The sequence below is a fragment of the Cyrtonyx montezumae genome, unplaced genomic scaffold, assembly GCF_038088225.1.
Source record: "Cyrtonyx montezumae isolate F1298 unplaced genomic scaffold, pur_monq_1.0 scaffold_13, whole genome shotgun sequence".
In the NCBI taxonomy this organism is placed as follows: Eukaryota; Metazoa; Chordata; class Aves; order Galliformes; family Odontophoridae; genus Cyrtonyx; species Cyrtonyx montezumae.
The window spans coordinates 4,548,331-4,575,946 of NW_027071859.1; the positions used below are offsets into that span (position 1 = coordinate 4,548,331).

At 45.4% G+C, this 27,616-nt stretch overlaps 1 protein-coding gene across 2 annotated transcripts in view; it reads left to right on the forward strand.

Moving 5' to 3' along the window:
• Positions 1-15,394, forward strand: part of KIF13B (kinesin family member 13B) — a 111,864-nt gene extending 96,470 nt beyond the window's left edge. For both annotated transcript variants that reach the window (XM_065730482.1, XM_065730483.1), the window contains 3 exons: positions 10,051-10,113; positions 11,623-12,646; positions 15,099-15,394. In XM_065730482.1, the coding sequence (XP_065586554.1) occupies positions 10,051-10,113; positions 11,623-12,646; positions 15,099-15,391 (1,380 nt within the window). In that variant the 3' untranslated portion in view covers positions 15,392-15,394. The remainder of the gene's footprint in view (positions 1-10,050; positions 10,114-11,622; positions 12,647-15,098) is intronic.
• The last annotated feature ends 12,222 nt before the right edge of the window (positions 15,395-27,616 follow it).

Sequence of the window (27,616 nt, forward strand, 5' to 3'; positions counted from 1 at the left end):
TCTGTACTTTGGGAAGCACATTTTCTGTTAGCAACGACCTTTCCCACCTCTTCTTGTGCAGATAAGTGTTTTAGAGGATGTCTTTCTAAAACAAAACTACAAAAAAATAATCCTCAAGCAATTCCTTTTTGTGTTTGGACCCAGGCATTCTGTTGCATTGGTTGCTACAGCTGGAGAACAGCTAAGGGGTATAGATGGTAGGACCAGATGGTCTTAGTGGTCTTTTCAAACCCTGATGAATTGTTCTGTTATGGCAGAAGTACAGTGAAATAGTAAGTAGATAAATAGGCCAAAACCAAATGCTTAAAAAAACAATTAAGGTTTAGTGGAGCTTATGATAGAGATGGTACAAATAAAGGAGATTTAGAATTCTTAATTTGACCATGTTTTATTCTCTACAAAGTAACGAAATCACAGAACTGTAGGGGTTGGAAGGGACCTCTAGAGATCATCAGTCCAACCTCCCTGCCAAAGCACTCCCAGCCCAGGTTGCACAGGTAGGTCCCAGGTGTCCAGGTGGGTCCTGAACATCTCCAGAGAAGGACACTCCACAACAGATCTAAACTAACTTTACATTTCACATCTTCGTGTGGCCTTTTGCTTACAGCAAGGTCAGTAAAGGTAGAATCTGGGATCACGAAACCTTACTCATCTAAGGAAATGTAGATGATTAAAATGAAGACAGTGACTTTCTTACAGGTATTTGTGTATTGAAAGATGCAAAGAGGTGCTCTTTACAATTGCACTGAGAGCCTTTCACCACTGCTTGAGTTGCTGAATCGATGAGAGCTGAGCTGAGAAGCGAGGCCCAATTTCCTGCCTCTAGTCTAACCACCTGTTCCCACTCCTTCCTACTGTTCAAGATCAGTCTTGCAGTTCTTTGCCATGAAGTCAATTTTGATACTACAAAGCTGTCTACTGTAGGGAATTTAAATTTAGATTATGGATTACTGTGGAAACTCAATCAGATCACAATCGCAGCAAGTTTTAAATAGGCAGGAATGCTATTTCTGATTTGTTTTTAGGAAGAAAAGCTAATTTATAAACAGAAGTGTGTCATGTTTTAATGCATATTACAGAGCAGCCTGAAGTTTTCTGTGGCCACTGAATCAGGTGGAAATCTCAAAGTTAATTGCTGCTTTTAGTTTTAATAGAACAAGTCAAATACACCTCACGGGTCCCAGTGATATATAGATATTCTTCAAAGCTCTATCCATAAGCACATGGCTTCTTCACTCCTGTTAGAAATCACAGTGCATAAAAGAGCAGGAGCTGAAGGAACTGTACCAGAATTACCTTCCTCTGAGCCATGCAAGAGCTAGATGTGTGCTGATGTATGCATGCCTGTAGTGAGACTGTCTTGAGCATCATGAATATCACGTCACATAATCCTTCTTGCTGCTTCCTTATAACTACCCGAGGATGCAAATGTGCTCCCAACTGTTAAAAACTGGCCAGAATTCCAGTGGTGGCAGTGACAAATGGCTGAGTGCTCAGGGGCCAGTGATGGGGTCAGTGCTTGGCCGTCAGCTCTAACACCTTATCACTAACCTGTCCGTGTAGGACAGCGAGCTGGGAATTCCTGCATGACTGTGCCATACCCCAGAGCAGGGAGGGCACAAAAATGATAGTGTCGCATCTCAGAATACACAGAACAATACTTCTCAGTTCTGTGGAAAAATAGCACTTTGATACGGAGTGACAGGGGACACAACTGAGCGTGCAGGAGGAGAGCAGGCAGCAAACTACAAAAAGCACGACGGGGAGGTGAAGCCAAAAGGATATTGCAACTGCAGTTTCAAAGGAATCTGACCTCTTAGCAGGGAGTTGCTGGATTTCTGTTACAGTAAACAACAGATCTAGAGAGCTGGAGATGACTAAAGGAAAGCTGCACAAGGAAAATGGAAATCGAAATCATCGTTACCTGGTTAAATGCAAACGAGCAGATCGATAATGACAGATTTTTGAATACAAACACCAAAAGCTTGGTGGGTCGGTTGTTTTTCTCTCCTAGTTCATCAAACATCTCAAATAAAGGAGAATTTCCAGAGTTCTTGTCGAGCTCACTTTTTGGTGTGTATCTGTTGCAGCGTTTCAGAGTATGTATCTAATGTCATAAAAACCTGCTCCATGGAAGTGCTGCTGACCCAGGTTGAACTAGGTGGCTGCCCTGCTGTGCTATTAAATCCCTGATACGTTGCAGTTCAGCTGTCAGGGTTAAGTCTCTGCAGAAAGAAGTTTTGCTGCATCCTGGGTGTCACAGCTCATTTTAGTGCTTTTGAGCATCATTTCCAAGGGAGCGGCTCTTAACTATTTCAGCAGATTTTTAAGTGTAGTTCAGCCCATTGTGAGCAAGCAGCTGTCCAAGTGGACGTGCTACCAAATCTCATCCCACACAAATAAACAGAAGATGGAGTTCTCATCACTTGTTTTGAAAGTACACTTCTAATATTTTTAGTTTAGCACAGTGAGCACACGCAATTCATGGTAATGTCTTGTTGAGATGGTCTTTCCCTGTGCTGTTTTTGTTTGTGCTTTCAGAAAGGCAGAGCCATTCCAGGCAAGGTGGTGGCAGCTAACAAATTTGCTGTCTTTGACCTTCTGATGCAAGTTTAGTAACTAATCTGGAGAATAATGAACCGCAATTAATGAAATCTGCTCTCGTATTCAAGTGTGTTTCTCAGACAGCACATAAAATAATTGAAAGAACTTCCTGCTCTCTAATTAGTTAGATTGAATTAATTTGGCATAATAGGATTCTTTATGTAACTAGCAGAACGGCTTCCGATGAAGCTGTTTATGTACCTAAAAGATTGGTTTCTGATGAAGCTGTTTATATACTTTTAAGTTAGAAAATGCCAATTTTATCAGTTATCTGCTGCCTTTCAATTAACTGCCAGTATTCTGTAAGTAAATAAATAAATAAATAAATAAAAGCACAAACAATTTAAACCTTTTTCGGATTACTGCAATTGCTTTTTATTTTCCTAGGCAATTCTTTAAAAAGCTTAGTGGCACAGTGTGCAAGATTTAAAGCCTTACCACTCCTTATTGCTGATCAGGAGCAGTTTAAAATACTCGCTTGAAATATGCAGGTGGATGGAGTATCAGAGTTTCATCTGTCTGTGCATAATTACATTATGTGCACGCACTCGTCGCTTGTCTCTTTTATTAAGATGCCGAGGCTTTCACAGTGTGCACCAAGCAGAATTGCTGTTCTTTACCTTATGACCCTGTTGATCTCCAGGAACTGCCTGTATAATTACATTTTAGGGCATCTTTGGGTTTTGACATTAAGAATGTACATATTCTATTTCACGTTCTGCTTTTTGACATTGCTGTGACTGAAGTGAATTTCTCTGACCAGTGCACATTTGATAAGTGGTCACCTTCATCTCAAGATCCTTGTTGGATGGTCAAATGTCTTTGTTAGCACGTGGCTTAAAAGAGAGATCTTGAGTCACAGCCCTCTTTAAAGGAATAAATAAACTCTTTGCATTTCCATGCTCTAATCTAATTCACTTTTGTTTTGTGGTATAGAAATGCAGACATGTAACAGGGGGAGAGGACAGCTCTCTATTTGTTCCTTCACCTTCTGATACAGACATAGCAATTAATCTGAAACAAAATGAAATGTGGTTAATGAAAAGCTTTCTAAATTGACAAAAGACTTTTTCTGGCAGTGCGTTAAAAAATGGCAGTAGTTTCATGGGTGTGTATGGTGCACAGTATAATTGCAAGAACTTACGTTCCTTAATCAGATGTAAATAACATGGCCTCAGAAGAACCTTCTTAAACATCTAGAAGGCTTTTTTCACATAAAGAGCCATTGGGATGCTATAATCAGCACAGCTCAACAGACCTTCTGTGCCTGGCTGGGCTCATATGTGTCCGGATCTCATGGCTGAGCTGTTCGTGTTTTGATTTCTTTCTAAGTTCAATTTTCCCTATCATCCTCTTTCAAATAGTTTTTAATGAGAACGAGTATGGAAAACTGTCCTTTTAAACTGCTCAGTGAAAACCTCTGGAACTTTCCTTGTGAACTAACTTGAAAACAGTAACAAATTGCCCTTTTAATCTTTCTGCCTGGAAATAACTGCGTAGGAAATGGTGCATGTTTAATTTTGCACCAAGTACATTAGAAATGTGGAATTCAAAAGTATTATTATGGGCTGAAATGTTCCACGTTTGGAAGGTGAAATAAAAAGGGTTTAGTTTGGTTTGATATTTAAATGTAGTGTCTTTAGGAAAAATAGCAAACAAGCATAAAAAAGAATCAACAAAATACAGGTTCTGAATTTTGGATCAACTTGAGGATTTCAGAATTTGTATTGGGATGACTAATGACTTTACAATTATTCTAAAATAGAGAGGGTGGGAATATTGGGCCTGGGTGGATCTTTTTTAAAATAAAACCCACTTTGTTGGCTTTGTTCAGAATTCTTACTGAATTGCTGTGTGTCTTTTGAAAGTATTTCATCCCGACTGCTCAAAACTGAATTAAATCCACATTTAATGAAGCAACTGTCATACCCTGCTGGAGAAATTTCCAATAGCTGTTTTTAAATGGTGATATGAACGTAGTACTGTCAGACTGACAGTCCTTGAGCTCAGTCAGGCAACAGCAGTGGACTTTCTCTGATAATGTCCTTATAGGTTTGCATCAGCTATTACCTTGGCTGGTCTTGGAGAATAGAAGAGGTGCCTGAATGCTGGAGGATAGCTAAGGTCACACTAGGCTTCAAGAAGGGCAAGGAGGATGACCCAGGAAACTATAGGCCAGTCAGCCTCGCTTCCATCCCTTGAAAGGTGATGGAGCAACGTGTTCTGAATGCCATATCCAAGCAATTGGAGGAATAGAAGGTTATCAGGAGTAGACAGCAACTTGGATTCACCAAGGGGAAATCGTGCTTAACCAACCTGATGTCATCATCAGCTGGGTAAATGGAGGGACAGCATTGAGAACTGGCTGACTGACAGAGCTTGGAGGGTTGAGGTCAGCAGCACAGAGTCTGGTTGGAGGCCTGTAGTTAGTGGTGTCCCCCAGGGGTCAGTACTAGGACCAGTCTTGTTCAGCGTTTTCATCAGAGACCTGGACAATAGGATAGAGTCTACCCACAGCAAGTTTGCTGATGATACAAAGCTGGGAAAGAGTGGCTGACACACCTGAAGGCTGTGCTGCCATTCGACATGACCTGGACAGAGTGGAGAGTTGAGCAAGGAGGAACTTGGTGAGGTTTAACAGGAGCATGCGTAGAGTCTTGTGCCTGCAGAAGAATAACCGCATGCATCAGTACAGATTAGGGGATGACCTGCTGGGGAAGAGCTCTGTGGGGAAGGACTTGGGTGTTCAGCTGGACAACAGTGTGCCAGCGAGCCAGCAGAGTGCCCTGTGGCCAAGAAGGCCAGTGGCATCCTGGGGTGCCAGCAGGTCGAGGGAGGTGATCCTCCTCCTCTGCTCTGCCCTGGTGAGGCCACATTCAGACTACTGTGTGCAGTTCTGGGCTCCCCAGTTCAAAAAAGACAGGCATCTCCTAGGAGTCCAAACCTAGGGTTCTCAAAGATGATGAGGAGCCTCGGGCATCCCCCATACAAGGAAAGGGTGGTAGACTTGGAACTCATCAATCTGGAGAAGAGAAGGCTGAGAGGGAGGATCATAACTGTTTATAAGTGTCTGAAGTGTTGGAGACAAGTCATTGGGAATGAACTCTTTTCAGTGGCATGCAGCAGTAGAACGAGGGGCAAGAGGCAGAAAGTGGAACACAGGAAGTTCCGTATTAACACACACAATTTCTTTGCTGTGAGAGCACAGAGCACTGGCATAGGCTGCCCAGAGAAGTTGTGGAGTCTCCTTCTCTGTAGATGATTCAAGACCCATCTGGATGCATTCCTGTGTGACCTATTGTAGGAATCTGCTTTAGCAGAGGGGTTTAATTTTGTGGAATCTAGTGGTCCCTTCCAAGCCCTACAGTTCTGTGATTGTACGTTTTCTGGAGCTTGGAGAGTAATTCTTGGGTACAGTCTCTTTGTGCTCACTGCATATGAATGTTTAGATATTGTGTTGAGGGACATGGTTTAGGGAGAACTGTTGTTGATAGATGGACAGTTGAACTGGATGATCGTGTGGGTCTTTTCCAACCTTGGTGATTCTATGATTCTGTATTGCTTATTAACAGTGAAGGGTTTTCAGCTGGTAAAATCAAGGCAAAGGGCTTTGCACTGAATCCGTCAGTCACCGTCATCAGAATTGCTTCAGAAAATGTTTAATGACAGTGTAAGACCAGATGTGTTTTTCTGAGTCCATTGAAGAGGTTGCATTATATAAATGTGCTATATGGTGTGAAAAAGTTAATTTAGGGTTAATTTTGGTGCTTCTGTAAGTGGAATGAGGTAACATTTGCTTTTCAAGCTCACTGGTATACCAAATGGGTCTCTATATTTCATAGTGTCCTACAATAAGGACTCTATGATTTAGAGTCCTTAGAGTTGAAAGGGACCTTTAAAGGTCATCTAGTCCAACTCCTTGCAATCCTGCAATGAGCAGGGAGATGCAGGTTGCACAGAGCTTAATCCATCTTTGCCTTGAAGGTCTCCAGGGATGAGGCATCCACATCTCTAGGCAACCTATGCCAGTGCCTCACTACCCTCAGTGTAAAATATTCTTGTCTTATATCTAACCTAAGTCTACTCTCTCTGAGCTCGAAACCATTTCATCCCCCAACTTTTATTGGTAGCGGATGTTGCCTCAACCCAGGAGCAGGCCTTGCATCTGGATTTGTTGAACCTCATGAGGTTCACCTGGGCCCACTGCTCAGCCTGTCTGTGTCCCTCTGGATGTGTCAGCCACACCGCATAGCTCGGAGACATCAAATTTCTATAATCACTGATAATAATGTGGCTTTTGGTTACCCCAACGCATGTTCACATTGGCCTCCAATGTGACCCGAGAATATTGTGCAAACACACTGAGAAATCCTTCTAAACTCACTGTACAAAGGAGCAGCTCCCATGAAAAAGAATTTGTGCTCCACAGAGATTCAGAGATGCTTTAAAGTGTATTGCTTTCATGTCCTCCCGTACTCCATGTTTTGTCAGCTTGGTTGAAGAAACTGTGCCAAAAATTATCGCAGTTAAAGGGTCATGTTTTGCCTTTGCATAAATGTGTCTGCTTTCACAGTCAGTATCTGCACACGTTTAATGACAAAATTTGGCTCTCAGTTCAGAAATATTTTGCATCCAGTAAATGTCTTCACAGACAGTCAAACACATTGTTTGGAATATCCCCCCCGAGTCACTTGACTACATTTTTTAGCAAAGATTTGTTTTAGTACCTTTGCTACCCTTGTGAGGGTGTTTCTGCCCATCTGTTTCTTGTCAACACCAAAGTTGGGCAAGTGCCACTTCTCATAATTGCTTTTTTTCTCCATGTTTTTCTAAACATTGCTTGGCAAAGTTATTGTAGGAGTTTCGAGATGTGTCATCCTTACAGGAGGAGAGCGTCGTCTTAGCGATTGATGAGGAATGATGAAAATGAAACGGGTTTATTTGCTTCTTAGATTTCCTGGATTTGTGTGCTGCAAGACTTAAGGTTTTTGAGAGATAAAAACCAAAAAAAAATCCCAACCACAAAAAAAACCCACGACACTTTCTTCTGTTTGTTTGTTTTAAAGGGAGGAAAGGAAATCAAAGGCACTGAGATATCATTAAATGCTTCTTCTTTCTCCAATTCTCAGTCTCTCATAACAATGCATTTCCTGGACATCCCTCCACAGCCTTCTCTCCCCCAGGCTGCACAGCCCCAGCTCTCTCAGTCTGTCCTCATAGGAGAGCTGTTCCGTCCCGTGGATCATTTTTGTGGCCCTCCTCTGGATGCACTCCAACAGCTCCATGTCTCTCCTGTACTGAGGACTCCGTATTCCCCTCTATATCATTCCCTTTCTGTATCAGATCACACACAGTAGTGCAGAAGCAACAAGGACAGTCATTTTTCTTTGCACAGCCTTTCTGAGGTGCCAGAAAATAGTGTGCTGTGTGTAGGGCTGCAGAGGTATTGGACTGGGATTATCTGAACTCCATGGCCTTGGCTCATCGCTGAGGTTCAGATGTCCCTCTGCAAAAGATCTGAAGTGCTGTGGAAGTGCTTTCCTAGGGATTAGCCCTAATGCCTTGTGCCAGTGATTTCTTTTAAATAGAAGGTGATATTTAACAGCTTGGCTTTGTGCTGCTTTCCAAGGTGGACCAACCACGGTTCAAAGAAAGCTGAATAGGAGAGCAAAACTGTTCTGCCAAGTACTCCAGCTGCTTTAACACGGTGATAAGCCTCTGTTACAACTAAAAGATGCAGTGTATTCTTAGAAGAAAGTGAATCCCATTCCTCTCTAGTCTGTGTAAAGTGAAAACCTTTGCTGTTATGACAGTTGAGTTATCCTTGCATGTCCAGGTTGGTTCTTCTGGGCACGACAGAGTACTCACTGAACCTCATTGCTCTGAGCTGTCTCTGAGATGAGGTGCAAATCAGTGTCACAGTTGTTTTCAGGTTCACACTTTCATCTTAGAAGATTGCCACTTGACTTTGGGCATGGTAGTGGTGGGTTGACAGTTAGACTAGATGATCTCAGAGGTCTTTTCCACCCTTTATGATTCTGTGGTATATCCCAGAGGAATCTGAAACTCAAACACCACTGGGTGATGAGTCCTAAAGCAGTGTTTATTTTGAGGCTTCATTGCTTTGTTTGATTCTAGTAGCCCTCTGCTCCTAGCTCATGTCACAGATCACAGAATGCATCCCAAACAGAAGCAGTGCACTTTCAATTAGCAAGTGTAAAGACGAGCAGCCCCCTCCTCCTGCTTTCTTTTAGTGAGCTGAAGCTTTAATGTCTCTACCAAAAAAAAAAAAAAAAAACCACTGTGATTTTGATCCACTGCAAAGCTGTTGGTTTTTTGTCTGTCTTTTGTCTTTTAGTTTTTCTTTGAACAACTGTGGTTTGTTTAATGCCTGGCAATCTCTGCATAAATAATAGCTGTCCTTGTCCCCCATGTTTCTTTTTGGGAGAGGATTAGTCATATTCCTACTTTGCTTTACTTAGAAGGGATGCAAGAAAAGAGTACTTCACTCTTCAGTTGGAAAGTTTCAGTTCTGTCAAATGGATTCTGGAAATATGCCTTGGAGATGAGCACTGTGTTTCTACAGAAGGAGTTCTCAAGTCCCCTGGAGAGAGGAGAAAAGGAAAAGGAAGAAAGCAGAGCGCTCACTAATTGTATATGTTGCCCTTAGAGAGTTCTTTCCCGAAAAGTATGAACCTGTATGAAGTTGCAGCATGTTGCTAAAGAGATGTTTTGGCCTTTGTTACTCCTCTCATCTTCCCGTGTCCCATTCCCAAAGTCCTCCATTGAGCAGGTGGTCCCTTTCCCTCTGACAGCAGTGCGTGGCAGCTTGAGTCAGGTAGCAGAGTTCTGGTCACATTTGGCTGCTGTGATCTCAGGAGATGCCTTCAAGTGATTACTTCAAACCTTCAGAGAAGCCCCAAAAGCCCCAAACACTGAATATGAGCAAAACCTTCATGTCAAACCCCAGCTGTCAAATAGAGGATACAGTGGAAACTCAGAAGTGGCCTTTCTGGCTCCGGACCAATACGTTTTCATTAGCAAATGAGTCAACATGGCTAAAATTTTAACTGAATTGAGGTACTGGAGAAGGGGAAAATTGTGGAGAGGACTTCACCAGAGCAGCGTGACCTCAGACCTCTTTGCCATCTGCTTGCTCAATGCTGTGCCCTTTACCACTCGGTGAAAGAAAAGTCTGTGCTTATGAATTTTTGCTTGTAGCTTTTTTTTTATGCTGAAGTTCAGAGATGCCTCTGTAGCTTTGGTAAAGTCATTCATTTGGCCCTTCAAAGTACATCAGCAGAACACATTAGGGTAGCAGTGCTTGGTCCTTTTTGATAAGTCAGAAACTTATCTCCCAGAGTTTCAGATATCAGCTTTGATGTTTACCAGCTAGACAACGTGTAACCCTTTCAGCAAGTGACGCTCTGTTTTCCATTCCTGCAGGCTGTCCCACGGATTATGGTTCAGTCTGCCAGTATCGATGCCAGTGCTGCAAAGATAAAGCAGGTAAGCACACAGTAGCATGTTCAGAAACAGTTTCTGTATTCACATCTCTGAAAACCAGAGGCAGCAAAAGCTATTGCACTTTCCTGTCGCTTCACGGTCAGACAATTAAATGCAATGTGTGTTGCTCTGTTTTCTTAGGCCTTGCTGAAGTCTGTTGCTGGCTATGCTTCTATATTTAAAAGCCTGGCTAATCATATGATTGTATTTGCAGTTAACTAGCTAAAATGTAGCTGTTTTGCTGCTTTAAAAGACAAATTGCTGTGCACTGGTGCTTTCTATAAACAGAACGAGTCTGTTATTCTGAGCGCTGAGCTTAATTCTTGATTTTACATTTCAAGCCAATTCATGATATTGGAATGAAAAAAGGCTCTTGCTAAGCAGGATAGAAAATAGACCCTATGATCTCCCACAGTTCAGCAGAACTTCAGTCTTGTGAATAGCAAATCAGCTTTCTCCCACTGTGCTTTTATTGTCTTAGTAAAATGTGTGTTATCTGAACACAGCTGAAAAGGGAAAGCCCAAAGAAAGAACAGAGCTCCAGAGTCCACATGTACAGCACCCGCTCCATAGAGGAGCTAAAAGTGTTTTTAATCCACTGCAACATTTCAGAACACTTTTCTGTATTGTATCTCACTTAGCAATAGCTTTGGCTCCTGCAGCTCTTGTAATTCAATCAAATCCCTCTTTCATCAAATGCCACTTAAGTTCCCAGTTGAGAGAGACATGTCAGAACAAGGTGCAAATCCTGTTGTTTGGGACAGTTTACCATTAAATGGGAAGAACACAACATTTTGAGCAGTAAATAAGTATGTGCACTTGAGAGTTTAACAGGTAGGATATGTTCACGTCTGCCTTCCTCCAACCACTTGTTCTCCTTCATATTAGCAGCCACCTCCTTCCCTCCCAAAGAGATTTAGAGACATCCTAATCTTTTAGAGTACATGTGCTGGCAAAAGATATTGATCTATCAGATTTAGTAAACTTTACAGCCAAGAAATACATCACTAAAATGGGCTGTTAATCTCATGAGGTGCAGTTAATTTCATACTCTGAAAGTGTGCGTTGTTGGCGGATTGAGGTGGGAATGGCATTTGGGAACGGGGACATAAATGACAGCTGAGCTGGAAAGATGTGATTTATCAGTCCTGAAAGTTAAGCCAAATAACTGAGAGAGACTTATAGATCATGGCCATTTCACATTTCATATAAATCCTGCTATTCAAACAGCAAATGACCATTCCTGCAATATAAATAATTTTTCAGTAAATATTGGGGAACATATTTCTTTTAGTCAGTGCTTTTCTTATTAATGGAAGAAGTGAGCTGACAATCCTACCAGGTTTGTAGAGCTGACTTCAGATCAACTTGCATCTTCTGGATGGACCATGGCTATGTGGGGGTGTAGATATGCTTTAGGGCTTAGTGCTTCCCAGGGGCCTTATATCTGCCCTTTTAACCCAGAGAGTTTGGATATCAGAGCCCCGTGGTCACTATCCTCTTCTGTTTCAGCTGAACCAAGAGGCAGTAGGGAAACGGCCATTTGAAGCTGCGGTTCGGATGTCAGAGGTGGAAAAGATTCCTGAAAAGATGCCCAAAGTGCCTTTGCAGCAGCCCACGGGAGATGTCCAGGCACAGGACTCCCAGGAAGGGCCTCCAAGTCCTCTGAGTGAAGCCTCCAGCGGGTACTTTTCCCACAGTGTGTCCACAGCCACCCTCTCTGAAGCCCTCACAGCAGGGAGTGATGCTGTGGTTCAGCCAGGGGGACAGATGCCTGCCCTAAGTGACTTCCCAGCTCCTGCTGTGGCTCAGGGATCTTTGGACATGCCAGGGCACTCAGACAGTCCTTCAGAAAGCTGTCTCAACAATAAGGGGGAGGGTCTACCCACCCCCAGCCTTCCAAGTGCTCACACAAGATCGAAAGACAGCACCGAAGTGAATGGGAGCGATGCTTTGAAATCAAAATCTTCTGCATCTCCTGTGACTCATGATGAGCAGGCAAATGATGCCTCTGTAACCACTGATGCAAAGACCTTTCTTTCTACCTCTGCTCCAAGGAAGGAGTCATCTAAGCAATCAATGGAGTCAGCAGGACAGGCTGCCCGGAGAAAGGAAACAACCTGTGGGGCTTCTGAACTGGGATTTCCCAAACCTCAGGTTCAGCCCAACCAATTGTCCCAACCCAGTGTTGCTGCCTCCCCCTTCAAAATCCAGAAAGTCAAGACTTCAGAGCTCAAGTCCTTTAGCAGCATGCTGGGGACAGATCCCTCATGTTCACCAAACACAGAAGAGGAGCAGCAGGAAGGAGAAAAGAGCGTGTCTGCAGCCCACGACCTGAGCCATAATGGGTCAGAGATGGCAGAAGAAAAACTGGAAGTAGTTTCTGACTCCGAAGATGGCAATGAAATCCCAGAGTGGCTGAAGGAGGGAGAATATGTCACTGTTGGTGCAAACAAGACAGGCATCGTTAGGTACATTGGTCCTACAGACTTCCAGGAGGGAACGTGGGTTGGTGTTGAACTGGATTTACCTTCAGGTAAGGCACGCTGTAGGTTGGGTACAATGTAGGCAACATTTCAGAGTTTGCAGTGTTTGTTTGAATGTTGACCACCAGGAAAAAGAGGCCGTTAAAGGTTCCTTTCAGTTTCTTTTGTCGTTTCTGCCTGACTCTTTTAGGCCTTCCAGATGCTATATAACACAATAGTTTTTAGGAAGTAGGATACCGTTCTTGGAGAGGGTTTGCTCCCATGAGTCACTGGAGCGTGGTGCAGAGAAGCAATGAGCAGAAGCACTTTAAAACTATGAAGAGGAGAGGAAAGGAGGTGATAGCTGGCATTTGTTCTCTGCTGGAGCCCCAGGCTTCACGTTTTCCTTCACAGGTTCACTTTGGCTTTCATGGCACTCGTTTTCTTTGTTATCCAAGAGCAGGCAGGATGTGCTAGCGGAAAGCTTGGGAGAATCATGGAATCACCGAGGTTGGAAAAGACCTCCAAGGTCATCCAGTCCAGCCATCAACCTACCACAGTATTTCCCCACTATACCATGTCCCTTAGGAGCACATCGACACATTTCTTGAACACTCCCAGGGACGGTGACTCCACCACCCCCTGGGCAGCTGAGCCACTGCATCAGTGCTCTTTCAGAGAAGAAATGTTTCCTAGGAAGTGACCAGTAGATGACTTTGCCTTTGACAGTGAGAGAACTTGGTATATGAAGGGCACTCAGAGCTCCTCATTTAAATTCTTTTAACCAAGCTGTGAAATTCCAAAGCTGCAATGCAGCTCTGATAGGTGAATCAGCACGTCTCAGGGAGTTGCCCACACTCATCACACTGCATGCTTCCCTGAGACTGGAACTGCTCCTCTAGTAGTGGACAGAGACAAGTAGTGTCTCAAGGATGCAGAACTCCCATTGAAAGGAACACTTCTCTTTCCCGTGCGCATCGTGCTCATAAAAGCTAAACTAGACAACGTGCTTTCAACTGGGCACAGAAGACTGCCTGGAGTTTGAAAACTGTAGCTTCAATCCCTCTGAAAGTTGTATTGTTTTGAAATGACACATTCCTTCCCTGTTTGGTCCACAGTCAGTACTCGGTTTGCACATACCTGGACAGCATCAGCTTAGCAATCCTTGGAAGTCTCATGGCTAAGAGGTGTTGGCTAAGAGACGCTGGGCTTCTTGAAGACTCACCCACTGGTGTTGTTCTTCTGTTCCCACACAGATTTAAGTCTCTGATTTCATAGAGCCATAGAATGGCTTGGGTTGGAAGGGACCTTAAAGCTCTCTCCAGCCCCAGCTCCAACCATGGGCTGGTTACCAGCCACCAGATCAGACTGTGCAGGGCCCCATCCAGCCTGGCCTTGGGCAGCTCCAGGGGTGGGGCATGATTTGTTAGACCATAGCTGTCTTCTAGCAGAGCTGTAGCTTCCCTTGGGAAACATGGTCACAATCCAGTGTCTCTGGGTTGGAGGGGACCTTAAAGGCCATCCAGTCCCAACCTCTGCCATAGGCATGGATGGACCAAGGCCAGTTCTGCTGCTGCAACTGCTTCCTATGATTTTATCCATTCGGCTATAAAAACAGCTGATGGGCTTTTTGTCTTATCCATTCCTCAGGGAAGGCTTCTCCCACTTATCTGCTCCTCTGGAGCACGATGACTTACTTCTCTCTCAATCAAAATCATTGATCACGAGCTCTTGTTTGCTCTCATACCAGCTTTGTACAGGTGGTGCTTGCTTTCCTGCTTCTTTACCCATTTGTAGGGAACGCAGCATTTTGTTCTGCAGGAACAAAGTGCTTCCACTGTCCTCCTGTGTGATAGTTTCTAAGTCTGTCATCATCACAGTAGCTTTTATTTTCACCTGCAACTTGGCACTGTCTTTCAGCACAGGCTGCTGTGGTCACTCTTTTATCCATCTGCTTCTCTACTTCTGTAATAACCTGCATGGCTCTGCATGGAGCTGAGCAGCTCAGCCAGGAGATTTATGCATTGTTTTTAACCTTAAAAACAACAACAGAAAAAACTCTATCCATTTAGACTGAGAAAATCTATAATTAGTATGTCCTTCTGGCATATATTGTTCTCTGTCGTTGTGTTTGTTCACTCCCCCAACATGTCTTTAAGCATTTTGTAGCCATGACTTCAGCTGAGCTGGATTCAGCCCAGTGACATCCCTGGAACAATAGCCCAGTTAAACCTCCATCCCTGTCCTGCTGTCAGTAATGCCCCGGGACCCTGTGCCAGTTTCCTCGAGTGCTGGGTCGCAGCACGCCATGTGCACACAACAGAAGTCATTCTGTGCAGCATTTTGGTCAGGCACAGCTGCACAGGGAGGTGGTGGGGTCACCGTCCCTGGAGGTGTTCAAGGAGCGGGGAGGTGTGGCACTGAGGGAGGTGGGCAGTGGGCACGGTGGGCGTGGGCTGGGATCGGTCCTGGGGGGGATCTCAGACGTCTGAGGAGGTCTGCGGTCTCTTTTTCTTTTCAAAGGGAAGAATGATGGCTCCATTGGAGGAAAGCAGTACTTCAGGTGCAACCCGGGCTACGGATTGCTCGTGAAACCAGGCAGAGTTAAGAAGGCCGCGGGACCGGCGAGGCGACGGAGCAGCGGCGTGAGGTTGCAGGGAGCAGTGCCCAGCGAGAACAGGAGGAGTGGCAACTTCTCTGCTTCAGCATCCAGCCTGGCTTCACTCACAGCCCTGGCCAAGTCAGAAGGAGGACCCACAGTTCGCCTGGAGAAGAGCCAGAAAAACACGGAGAACAGGAAATCCTGGGCGAGCTGAGTGGGCTGCTGCAGAACGCCGCGGCCGTGGGCCCCCATCTTTTAGCTTCAGACGGCCAAAAGCAGCCCCGTGAACCTGTGGTTTGTGGCAAACACTAATGAAGGGTTTTTTCTCTGCTTTGGGTTGGCACATTCATTCCTTGCCTTGTGGTGGTGCTGGATCTGCAGCCGTGGTTTCCTGTTACATGTTGTGACGCTGAGGTGCAGCGGTGGCTGTGAGCTCTGCCCTCCTCCACCTCCCAGAGAGGGAAGAGATGTGAGTGCAAATGATGGCACAACTTCCAGTGGCTGCAAAACCCTACCCGTGCCTCAGTGCTTCTCTGAGCACAAGTCCCCAAAAGAGCCATTTTTGTGTAATTTTGGAAGAGCTGTATCATATAATCCATGGTGAAAAGGCAAGATAATGATCCCAGATGGGCAGAGAAGGGAACGTAAAGCTCAATCTGGAAATGAGGAACCCCTCAAAACCCTTTCATTTTAAAACACAGCAGCCTCTGGTTGCATGGCCCAGCATCGATGCCTGGTTTGATTTCTGTTCTGTTATCCTTCTGTGTAAATCAGCACAAACTTTATTGCTGATTTGTTGGGAATGGGAGCAGACCCATGACCCACTCTGCAATATTTTTGGTCACTTCCTTTAGCAGAAGAGTGGAGTTAATTGAATTTGCCATCTCTGATCCATTTAGCATGTGCTCTCACTGTGCCACGTTCCTCTCACTGCCCCTGGGCACTGCGGGGCCTTCCCATTTGCTCTGTCCTTTGGGCCAGGAGGATTTTGACACAGATGGCACTGAAGTGCTCCCATGTCCCCAGCCCTTTGTCGGGTCCTGCCTGCTGCTTTGTGGAGCATCCTGCCCAACCTTTGGGTCTTCACCCAACCTTTGGGTCTTCACCCAACCTTTGGGTCTTCACCCAACCTTTGGGTTTCCACCCAACCTCTGGGTCTTCACCCAACCTTTGGGTTTCCACCCAACCTCTGGGTCTTCACCCAACCTTTGGGTTTCCACCCAACTTTTGGGTTTCCACTCAACCTCTTGGTCTTCACCCAACCTTTGGGATTCCCCCCAGCCTTCGGTTTTCACCCAGCTTCTCAAAGCAGAGGCTCACTGCTCTTGTAACAGGATGACTGCAGTCTATTTATTAGTATTTATTGTGTTGAACTAAGCAATGGTTGCGCTTTACAATCATCCACCGCCCGCTGCGCTGAGGAGCGCAGTGCTAAGAGGAGCCCAACCCGGCGACGTGGAAACAAACCCATGAAAGAGTCTTCCCCAAACTGATGTCCCCCAGAGGTGGAGGGTTGGCCTGACTTTTATAGGACTTGATTTTATTTTTGGTACATCTTACTAATTTTTAACATCCTGTGGTGCAGATTACATTCCTGTATATACCTGTGCACATATCTACGTACGCTCTCATTTTCTAACGAATCGAGAAAGGCCACAGGCTTTTATATTCTGAGCTGTTTATGTCTTGTTTAAGGAATCGGGGGGGGGGGTTGGACAGCCTGAGCAATAGAGGTTTTATCTATGCGGGGAATATTTAGGATGCTGAATTAATGATTAAACTTTAATAGTATCTAGTCTCTGTCCGTGCTGCGTGTGGGTATCGAAGTGCCTTAGCCATCTGGTTCAGAGGTCCAAGGGAGAGATACATTGTCATCAGAGGAGACAGGGATGCTTAGTGAAGGAGATAATTATGCTGATTTACTGTAATTAATATCATTTATGCAGAAGGAATAAAATTAAAATAGAAACTAATCTGTAGCAGAAATAAGCGGGGTGGGTTACAGCACAGCATGCGTAGTACTGCCAGGGATTTGTATCTCCTTTCAGCTTTTGTTAGTTGCAGTGTTTCCTGGAATTTTGTAAAGAAATCTTAATACGAAATGCATAGAGCAGCTTCTAAGGGCCTTCTGGCATACAGTTTCTTCTCCTTTTCCTTTGCACGAAGCTCCTGTCCGTGCAAGCCACAGTGATGGGAGACACTGCGTACCAAGGAGTCGAGATGCTCTAATTCCTGGTTTTTATGGACGTGATCCATGCAGCAGAATGGATCACTACCTCCCCCAGGGCCCATCGCCCTGGAAGCAGATGTCTTAAATACGGCGTGGCTGCGGTGTGCAATGAAGGGGGCAGAGCTGCTCTGCTCAGAGTGCCACAACACCTTTGGTGGCACAAGGCCGCTCCTGGAGGACTTCTCCCACTCCCTCCTGCTCTGGTAATCCAGGTTTGGGCACAGTGAGTGCTCATCTCTCCACTCAGAGCCAAGTTACTCTGCACCAGCAAACCAGAGAACTTCCCTTTAAACCTCACTGGGAGCAATTTGATTTCATTTTTTTAATTGATAACTAGCATTAGAATAACTCTACCCTCAGCATAAAGGAGGAGGTGTTGTTAACTGGAACAGCCCAGCAGCTGAGTCTGATGCGTTAATAGCTATGCATAATATTTCCCAAGGTTCTTCATGCACTTTATATACAGGGAGGAAGAATATTTTAATGCAGGAGCTGTGATCTGCCGTGTCCCATCTCCCGTGTGCCTGCCCAGTTGTGTGCGCCCATGTGGCATTGGGGAACCCCAGTGTCTGTGAGCTGAGTTGTGTGAGTGGGTCCAAGCAGTGGGATTTAGGCACGTGGTGGCATTTGCTCCCAGCAGCTCAAGGGGTGCTTTTGGAAGGAGTTTTTGTGGGGTTCCTCCACCCAAACTGAGACTTTGTACTGTATTACACTCCTCACTGTCATGGCATTTTGATCCTGTCCCAAATGATAGCTGCTCAGTCGAAGGGCTCTTTGCTGGTCAGCAGTGTACTTCAGTTGAGGAGGATTGATTCCTGCATGGGAGTGTTGCCCACGTCCTTGAGGAAGAGGGGTCTGTCCTCTTCCCCTGCTGCTTGGTCTCAGAGGCTCAGCGTCACTTTGCTGTGAGCTGAGAACCCCACCTCGTTCTGCCTCACCGGTCATCAAAAACCCATCCAAAGTGAGCCCGGGTGTTGCACAGTCCTGCTCACACCATAAGGGAGCTGCCCAAGAGTTTTTCCTGTCCTGACACGTGTTGTCCTTACTCCGGTACCGTCAGTTCTTTGCACAAGAAGTTCAGCGTTTGCAGTGCCTTATCCCTGGGTCATGAAGTAATGCCGTGACGAGGTGGGCTCAGCCTGACCTCGAGTCTGCGTTGCTCATAGGAACTGATGCTGCACGAGGCTCAGATGAGCTACCCATGAGCTGGAGTCGTGTCTTGCTCCTCCATCCCCTTCATCCCTCCCTGCTTTGGGTCCTCACTCTGTGCCCTCCTGGTGTTTCTCACCCTCAGGGCGCCGTGTTTCCCTCTTCCACCCCCATTATCATCCTCTGTGTCTTGGGAGCCTCTCCCAGCTCGTCTTTCTGTTGATTTTGTTTTGTAAATGTAGTGGTCTGTATATAAAGAGTGGCTATTTACACTGTGGTATTACTACGTGTTGATTGGTGTACTTTAAATGAGCTAAAATCCAAAGACACTTTGTAATGAGCTGTAAAGTTTTTAATTATTGCTGTACAATACTAAATTGTAATATTGTGTTATATATGCAATGCAGCCTGCAGTACCCAAATAAACTCCTTTAGAACCCATAGGTCTGTGCTTTGCTAATCTCCTGAGCATCACCCAAACTTTCAGATGCATTCCAGGCGTCACAGTGGGGGTGCTGTTGTTTGAGGGTGCTGAGATCCACCTCTGTCATCTCACACGAGTGTCTGCCCTTGTTCCTTGGAGCGTAGGGACCTTCCCATAGACACAGCCAGCACTCAGCACTGCTGGCCCCTCACCTCCCTCCTCTTTGAGATTTCAGAAATCAGCCCTTCCAAGGGCACCGTGGCCGTGCCCATCCTGCCCTGGGTCACAGCAGTGACTTTTCCCTGCCCTCTGCTCCTCAGTGTGCTGTAGAGGAGCCTTCCTGCCCTAGGCTCCCTATGGCATCTTCGCAGCCCCGTGCTGTGCTCCCACCAGTCCTCCTTGGTCTCAGCTGTAGGTGGGCACAGAGCCGGACCCAGCACCGCCGGCGTGGCCTCAGCAGCGTGCAATCCTTGGTACTCACTCCTTTCTTTTTTAGTCTATCAGCAGCTCTTTCTCCAAAGCACAGCTTAACGTTGCTAGCAAGCAGCAGCCTGTGGGCCCAACCTTCCCCTGTTTGCTTCAAAACACCGCCCCAATTCCACAATTCCTCGCTGCCAGCCCTTTAAGCAAAGCGTGTTTTTATCGGTGTCTTGCGATCAGCGCACAGAAATGCAGCTGGCTGTTTCGTTTTGTTGGGTTTTTTTTTTTTTCTTTTTTTTTTTTCCTGAAGTCGATCTCCTTTCATGTTTTACCTTCAGAAGAAGGAGGAAGAAAAGCCAACCTTCTGCTGCAGCTCGGGCGCCTTTTGAAGCGCCGTTACTTTGTTCGAAGCGCTCTTCCCGAAGGTGGATCCCACAGCCAGAGCTGCCTTCAGAAGCAGCCATCAAAACAAGCACGGGGAACAAGCACCCCACAAAGTCCCCTTCCTCCACCCCTCCCCCACCAATTAGCAACGTCTGTGGCCCTCACCCTCATCCTCGCACACAAAACTCCCTCTGCACCAGGTTGCCCACAGCCCCATCCAGCCTGGCCTCAATTGCTTCCAGGGAGGGGGCATCCACAGCCTCACTGGGTAACCTGTTCCAGTGTCTCACCACCAGTAAAGAATTTCTTCCTGATATCTAATCTAAATCTGCCCTCTTCCAGTTGAGAGCCATTTCCCCTCATCCTGTCACTACCTGTCCTTATAGAAGTCCCCCCTGAGCTTTCTCGTAGCCCCAGGGCTGCCACCACCCTCACACAAAAAGGACCATCAGAGAAATCCGTCTTTGTTGAGTTATACATTTTTATTTTCTAAGAGGTACAATACTAAAATAAACACAAATTAAAAAAAAGTTTTATTAAAACAAAACTGTACAAAAAAGCAGTTATACTACATTTTAATTACAGAACAGTCTACTGTCCAAAAGGCACTAATCCAGAATAGGAGATACAATGATACAGGACTCATTTTAACTATTTTAATCAATACAATAGAGCACTTGTTTCTCTGTCCATTCACATACAGAAACAAGGACTTTTGCTACAGTCATTACACACTGTTATAAATATGAGCCCTACGTGGAAAGGTGCAGTATCGCTCTCCCCGGACCAGAATTCGGTTCCAACAATGTTAGAAATGAAAAATAAAATAAGAGAGTAAAAAAAAGGGCACGGGGGGGAACGGTGGACACTTCTGGAGCACCTGCTGCCTGAGGAGGATTGGACACACACGAGCTGTCGTGTTCTGTAGACCCGTTTGCCTCCAGGGTTTGCAGCGTGGCTGTGGCAGGACGGGGAGGGCAATCTGCATCCCCCAACGGGCAGAGCTTTGTGTCCTAACCCACTGCAGCTCTCCTTGGACCCTCCCGGGACGGTTCTCTTTACACCTCCTCAGTCACACCACCACCACCGGGACACGACTCCCTCTGTCCGTGCAGCACAGCACGGAGCAGGCCCGCTCAGCATCCCGCAGCAGAACGCTGTCACTAGGAGAAGGTTTGAGGAAAACTCTTCCTAAACATCAGTACCTTTACTCTGAGGGTGCTGAGCCCCGAGCACCCACGGTGAGGAGCATCACCCAGCAGGCGGGAGCGGGCCGGGGCGCCCGGGAGAGGGATACTGCACCTTTGGAACAGTGTCATACACAGAAGACAAAGACAGGCATCTGGATGTTAACAAAAATAAGTAACAAAGAAATATGATTAAACAAAATCTCTTCTCACGTCATCCTATACTACATCCTCCTTCTGCTTAGCAGAAAATTGTACGTACACAAAAATACAAATACACAATTTTGTAGAACAGTCTGATTTTAATATATTTATATATATTTATATTTATATGAGTGGCAGGTTAGTTCATTATATAGAGCTTTTTGCACTTTTGGCTCATACGCAACAAGGCTTTATAAATTCAGCTTTAGCTTTCATTCAGGTTTTATAGCTTCTTGAACATTTGTTTTCACATTTAAAGCAGCATCCAATTTGCAAGAGGAGTCGGTGGTGGCTACAGCAAGGATCGGGTCACGGGGTTATTGGGGTGGGGGAGAATATACATTCCAGTGTGCGCGCGCTAGTGCTCGTGTTAAAAAAGAACAGAGAGTGGAGGTGTGGCTCTGGGATACCATGTTTACCTCTTGAGGTAGGCAGAACACCTACAGCAGATGAGACACGGGTGGCATGGGAACAAGGACATGAGTGGGGGCAGCGGCAGAGGGACCGCCCCGTGGGAGCACCCGGAGGCGGTGGGACCGGCGGGGGTTGGCACAGCTCATCCCGACCTACTGATGCGTCTGGGGGAGGAACGGCGGGGGCAGCAGCTGCCCCGTGTGGATGAGCCCACGACCGCCCCATCCCGCCCCGAGCCCACGGCCGGCACAGCACTCCCGCCCCAACGCCACGGAGGAACGAAACGGGGGTGCAACAAAACCCCAAAATGGAAAACCCAACCCCCAGCAGGTCACAGACAGCACGGGCACGTCGCTCCCCTCCTCCTCTTTCTGTGCCACCCGCACTGTTCTGCTGCCTTGGACACGCTCGCTGCTAATCCCTTTCCAGCTACGACCACCATTCCCAACAATCACTTCGTTTAGGAAGAAAATCACAGTCAAATAAAGGCATCTCCAGAGCAGGGGGACAGCACAACGGCCAACAGCCCCACAGCCCCACAGCACTCGGATCTCACCGCTACCCCAGCAGTAGATTCTCAACTGATCATTGCTCATACCAACACCCATCGACACCCTACGTCTCGTTTGCTGTTCTCTGCAGAAGAGATGTCCTTACGGCTCCTCCTGCCAACAACAGCTCCTGAGGCTTCCCCAGCTCACGTGTTATTAAGTCGTCCCGGTGAAAACAACGCTTTGCTACGAATGAAAAAACAAAACACCTACGTATGGGTTGGGCTGCTTTCATTCTCGGACCCCTCAGGTGGTGCTCACACATCTGAGCAGTGCTCCCATATTTCATCTCCTTCCGCTATGCTCAGAAGAAATTCTTTAATGCAGTTAAAGCACCGCTATCTTTTACCCAGATAAAATTCCCGTTTTTACGTTACAACCATCTGCTAGTTGCTGCGCTCTTGTGACAAACTGTTCAGCAGGTGCCACTATGACAAGCCTAGAAATAACTGAGAAGAAAGGAAGAAAGGAAGAAACCGCCTCTGTGCTCCCAAGAGGGGCGACCGTGGATGTCAGCCACTTCTGCACAGAACCTCGGCTGCGGGGTTATCCAGAGGTGCAAAATGAACGCACAGAGCCATCTGCATCTGGAATCTCAGAAGCAGTTTCTTACCAAATTCTGCCCGAGCTTCCCCCCCCTCCCCCCTTTCCCATCCACCCCAAAAACGGAGATTGCCAACGTTTTTCTGTCTGTTCAGAAGTTCCCCACCCAGTTTTAGGCTGGAGAATGAGGGGAGCAGCGTGAGGAAGGGATCTCTGCCCCGCTGGATTCTGCAGGGCTGCAGACTCCCAGCGGAGGGCTCTGTTCTGAGGAGGGGATGAGGTCTAATCCTATTTCTCCAGCTCACTCTGGAGTCCTGTTACTCACTTAGGCACTTTATAAATCGACACTAAGAAAAAAATAAGAATAATTAAAAAAGTACTGCACATATTTCACACTTCCTGGGCTTTTATGAGCCTTGGGAAGATCACAGAGACCAAGGGGGAGACAGCCAAGGCCATCTGTCAAAAAATAGTGCTCCCCGTGGACACAATCCACTTCTAACTGTCACCCCTTGACCGAAGCTGTTGAACTAAACCTGGTCTGACTCAGTCACTCCTGCACTATCTGTAAGGCAGAGCCTGTCGGGGCGGCTCTGCGGCACGACGACGGCACTCTGATTTCTGCTTCTTGGTTTGTGGGGCGACGGCGATGAAACGCAGCGTGTCCCCTCCCCAAAGAACAAGCCCCAGAGATCCCAGAAATAAGTTGGAAGCTTCAAGTCTCAACATGAATTCATGCACAAAAGGAAAGCTCAGTGGATAATACTGAAAGATGGGAATTTCCAAATCCAGTCTGTTTTCATTAGTGTGTCTATTTACAGGAGCCGTTTCATTTCAAGTTTTTCTGATCACCTTCAAATGGAAAACAGCTTAAAAAAAATTAAGAAGGTCCTCCAGCTGCAAAAGGTGATCCCAAGGCCTGGGTGAATGACACAGCGACCTGCAGCAGTACACAGCACAGCGCAGTGCAACCACAGAACCGCTCAGGTTGGGAAAGGCCTTCAAGATCATCAAGCCCGACCTCAAGATCCATGCACCACCCATCCCAAAAGCTGTGAAAAAAGCAGGTGGCAACACACCAACTGGGACAAACAACTGCACTTGTTCATACTGCTTCCAGTGCAAGCAAAACATTAAAGAAAACAAATGTTACTGCCTCGTCCCTCTGCTAACCGTGGTCCAAGACTTGCAAAGACATTATTCCACAGAGGAGGCTGCCAAAGAATAACTGCTGGAAAAGGACTGAATTCATGAGCTCTTTTTGTTTGTTTTAAATGGTCTGAGTGAACTCTGGAGATGGTTTCCTATTTATACTTTACTGCAGACAGACTATATCTGAACTTCAAGTAGGCAACTGATACAGTGCCATCTAATAGGCAAAAGGAAAATGAATCTACGTCGACTTGGACGAAGGTATGAAAGGAATTAAAAAACTTCTAAGTATAAATGCACTGCTTGAAGTTGTGAAGGTAATAAAGTGCCTGTAGAGAATAAAGACAAAAAGCAAGAGGAATGAAATTTAAATGACAGAAGTCACTGAAGATGGAGAGAGGGCACAGAAAGCAACAAGTTAGTCCTAACAGGAGGGGAGGCAACAGACATCAAAGAGCACAGAACCGAACAGGACAGGTAAACCTGAGCACCATCATCGTGTGCAAGAAACATCAAATTGTAAAGAACAACGGTTGTATCTGTGACATACCTGTATTTTTCCAAGCAATTTGCTAGAATACCACAGAATATCTACTGAAATGCAAGGCCCAATAGCAGTCTTCCCAGTTAAAAAAAAAAACCAAAAAAACAAAAAGAAGGCAGTCCAAGTATTAATTAAAAAATAATCGTACTTAGAAGTGACTAATTCCCTGATTTGCTAATCTAAGCATCAGAAGTAAGGGGGGGGAAGGGAGGAGTGCTGCCAGCGAGCCATGCTGACAATGCCTGGGGTCTTGCAGCTAGTGAATAGCTCAAAAGATTTCACAAACCTAAACTTCAGTATCACACCAGACTGGATTGTAATCAGCATGGAAATCACATCCACTGCTTAACTAGAGACCAGACAAACGCCGAGTTCAGGTCAGAGCACGTCTGTGTAAGAAAACCATTGGTAAACTCAGTAAAATAGGATTATCGAGGTGTGAAAGAGCTTGGCTGAAAGAAACAGAAACACAACTACAGTTTGGGACGGCAAAGCGTGGCAAATTCAGTACCAACAAGAATCAGCTTCAGAGGAAAGCAGAAGGCTCAGAGGAGCTGAAGGAAGTACAGCTCAAATACTCATCTGGAATTCCTTCAAGGAAACAGAGGCTCAGGGTAGGAAATCATTTCAAGAGGAGAGATCAGTTTAGCAAGAAGACTTCTGGTGGCTGTGATATTTTTGAAGCATTCTGGCAACAGATAAGAGCGTTTGTATCAACAGTTGCCTGAGGCACTGCAGCTACAGGAAACAACCACGACCAATTCATGTTATTTTACGTGGAACAGACCCAGGTAACAGTGAAAAGCACAACCGCTGGGATTCAGTTACCCACACACTAACACAGTGAACAGCCCAAAGGAATTCAGGATTAGAAATTCAGATCTGGATTTTGGTTGGGTTCTTTGTTTGTTTTTAGATAAGAAGCACAAATCATGGTTGCAGAGAAGGATGTTGTTCCAGAGCTACCACAGCTGCTGCACACTGACAGATACGGAACTCCCCATCAACGTCTCAGTAGAACAGATGGGTGGGGTCTCTAAAATATTGAAGCAAATCTAAGTAATATAGCAGCATACAGTGAACCACCTTGTTTCAAACATTTGCTTGATTCTCATCATGGCAGAAATACAACAGATAAAAAGGTTTTTATCATAAGTGGAAACTGACGTGGTTTAGAGACATAAGGCACAACATTTCCTCTGATGGAAAGTCATACATTTTAAAGTAGATCTTACTGTAGAGTACTGCTCTACTGCTCCAACCTCTACAAATTATTAAATGCTATGAACAATTTATAGCTGTAAGAGCAGAAGACAAGTCTACCTCTTTGGAATCACAGTTTTACAATTAAGGCCAGAAGCGACCGATCTATCAACTAAAAGGAGACCCTGAACATCACATGAGTTTCCACACGATGCAAACTTCCTACTCCATTCTGCTTCATCCAGCCATTCTGAACTCTGTATTTCCATCTGAACTCAGAGCACCCTAACAGTGCAGAAAGATGAAATGCTCTCATGGTTACTTTTCACACCAAATCTTATCAGACCTCTTGTTCAAGAGGCAACTCGAATGCGCCCAGGGAGAATGTATGTCACTTCACCTTGAGAAGATCTGCTTACTTGCCACAAAGTAGAAATTTTCACCCTGGTATGGGAAAAACTGGTCAGTGAGTTGATATTCTGAGTTCTTGGCTCTGGTTATCTCCTGAAGAATATTTTCAGTACTGTCACTACAGTACTGTTAAAGACAGATAGCAGCAACTTTATCAGCAGGCAGACTTGAAATACAGTAACAGTTGAAAAAATGCAAAGTCAAATATGCTTTGAGGAACTCAACATATGCTCAATATTCTTACTGGAATAAATTGAGTGAGAAATGTTAATTGACAATTTAATCACGCCTTTGTCTTGAGTGATTTGATAGATAAGATTTCTAAGTAAAATGTGTTTTTAAATCTCAAATGATATAAAATACATCTCAGAAGGTGATGCCAGCCTCTTAATTACAGCGGTGGGTTATTTACGCTACATATGCCATCTTGCCACAACATGGAAGACTTTAACTGGTTAAGGAGAAGGGATGGCACAGGATAGGAAGATGAATTGAGGCCAGTGACAGCAGCAAGTTAGTGTCTAAAAATTCCTGTCCTAGGAAATAAAATCCTGTCATTGCTACAGTAAGTACCACCAGTGGCAATGGTACTGGAAGAACTGAGTACCCAAGACCCACAGGTCTGTTGTGAACCACAGTGACAATGGATGAGATTTGCAGAAGTAACTCAATATAAAGAAGCTGAAAAGTAACTGAAGGATTTAGGTGAGAGCCAAAACAAGTTCCTAATTTCTCCACAAATCTGATGAAGTTAGGAACCTGCTATCTTTTCTAAGTTTTACGGAGTCTACACACGCACCTTTAGATACCAAAAAGCTTCAAAAACTCATAAGTGGCCATAGCAGGAGAATATCACTTTGGAATATGGTCAAGAAGTTCACAGGCAAACATGGAGCACAAGCTCTGCAGGGCTAAAGGCAGATCCACAGATAACATTTTTCATTAAAATAAAAAAATTAACAGAATGGAAAGGCACACAACACTTTCTGACAAACACTTTTGCAGAAAAAGTTAGCAATGTAACAAGGAAATATCAAAGAAAGTCAGTGGAGGTCATCAGCACAACTCCTCTCCTGCAGCATAGCAGAACATTGTCCAGCCAAGTACCCAGCTACAGGCTCTTTTGAGATTTCTTAAGAACGAGGTGAGTTAGCTTGTAGCACTGGACCGTATCATATCACAGTCATGGAATGGCTTGGGTTGGAAGGGACCTTACAGACCATCTCATTCCAACCCTGTGTTGTGGGCAGGGATGCCACCCACCAGATCAGGACAGCACAGCTATAGCCTTGGCAACAGCAGCTGGCAAGGCTTCCAAACCGAGATGCTACAGAAGATGTGCTGAAGTGGCACAGAAGAGCCAGATACATGCTCCAATTTGGAAACCAAGGCTAACTGCAATTGCCATTCTCCATCTGTGGTGAAAACAGCATGAGCAGATCAGTGGAGTGCCACACCATGGCTAAATGTCTCTACAACCAAGTCACAAACCAAGAAGAGCTAAACCAGAATGCAGGGTAATGTGTAATCCAATAGTCATACAATTAAATGTTAGCTTTATTTCTAAAACCCACTAAGAAGAAATAAATACATGAGCAGAAAGAACCCCAAAAGCATAAAAGG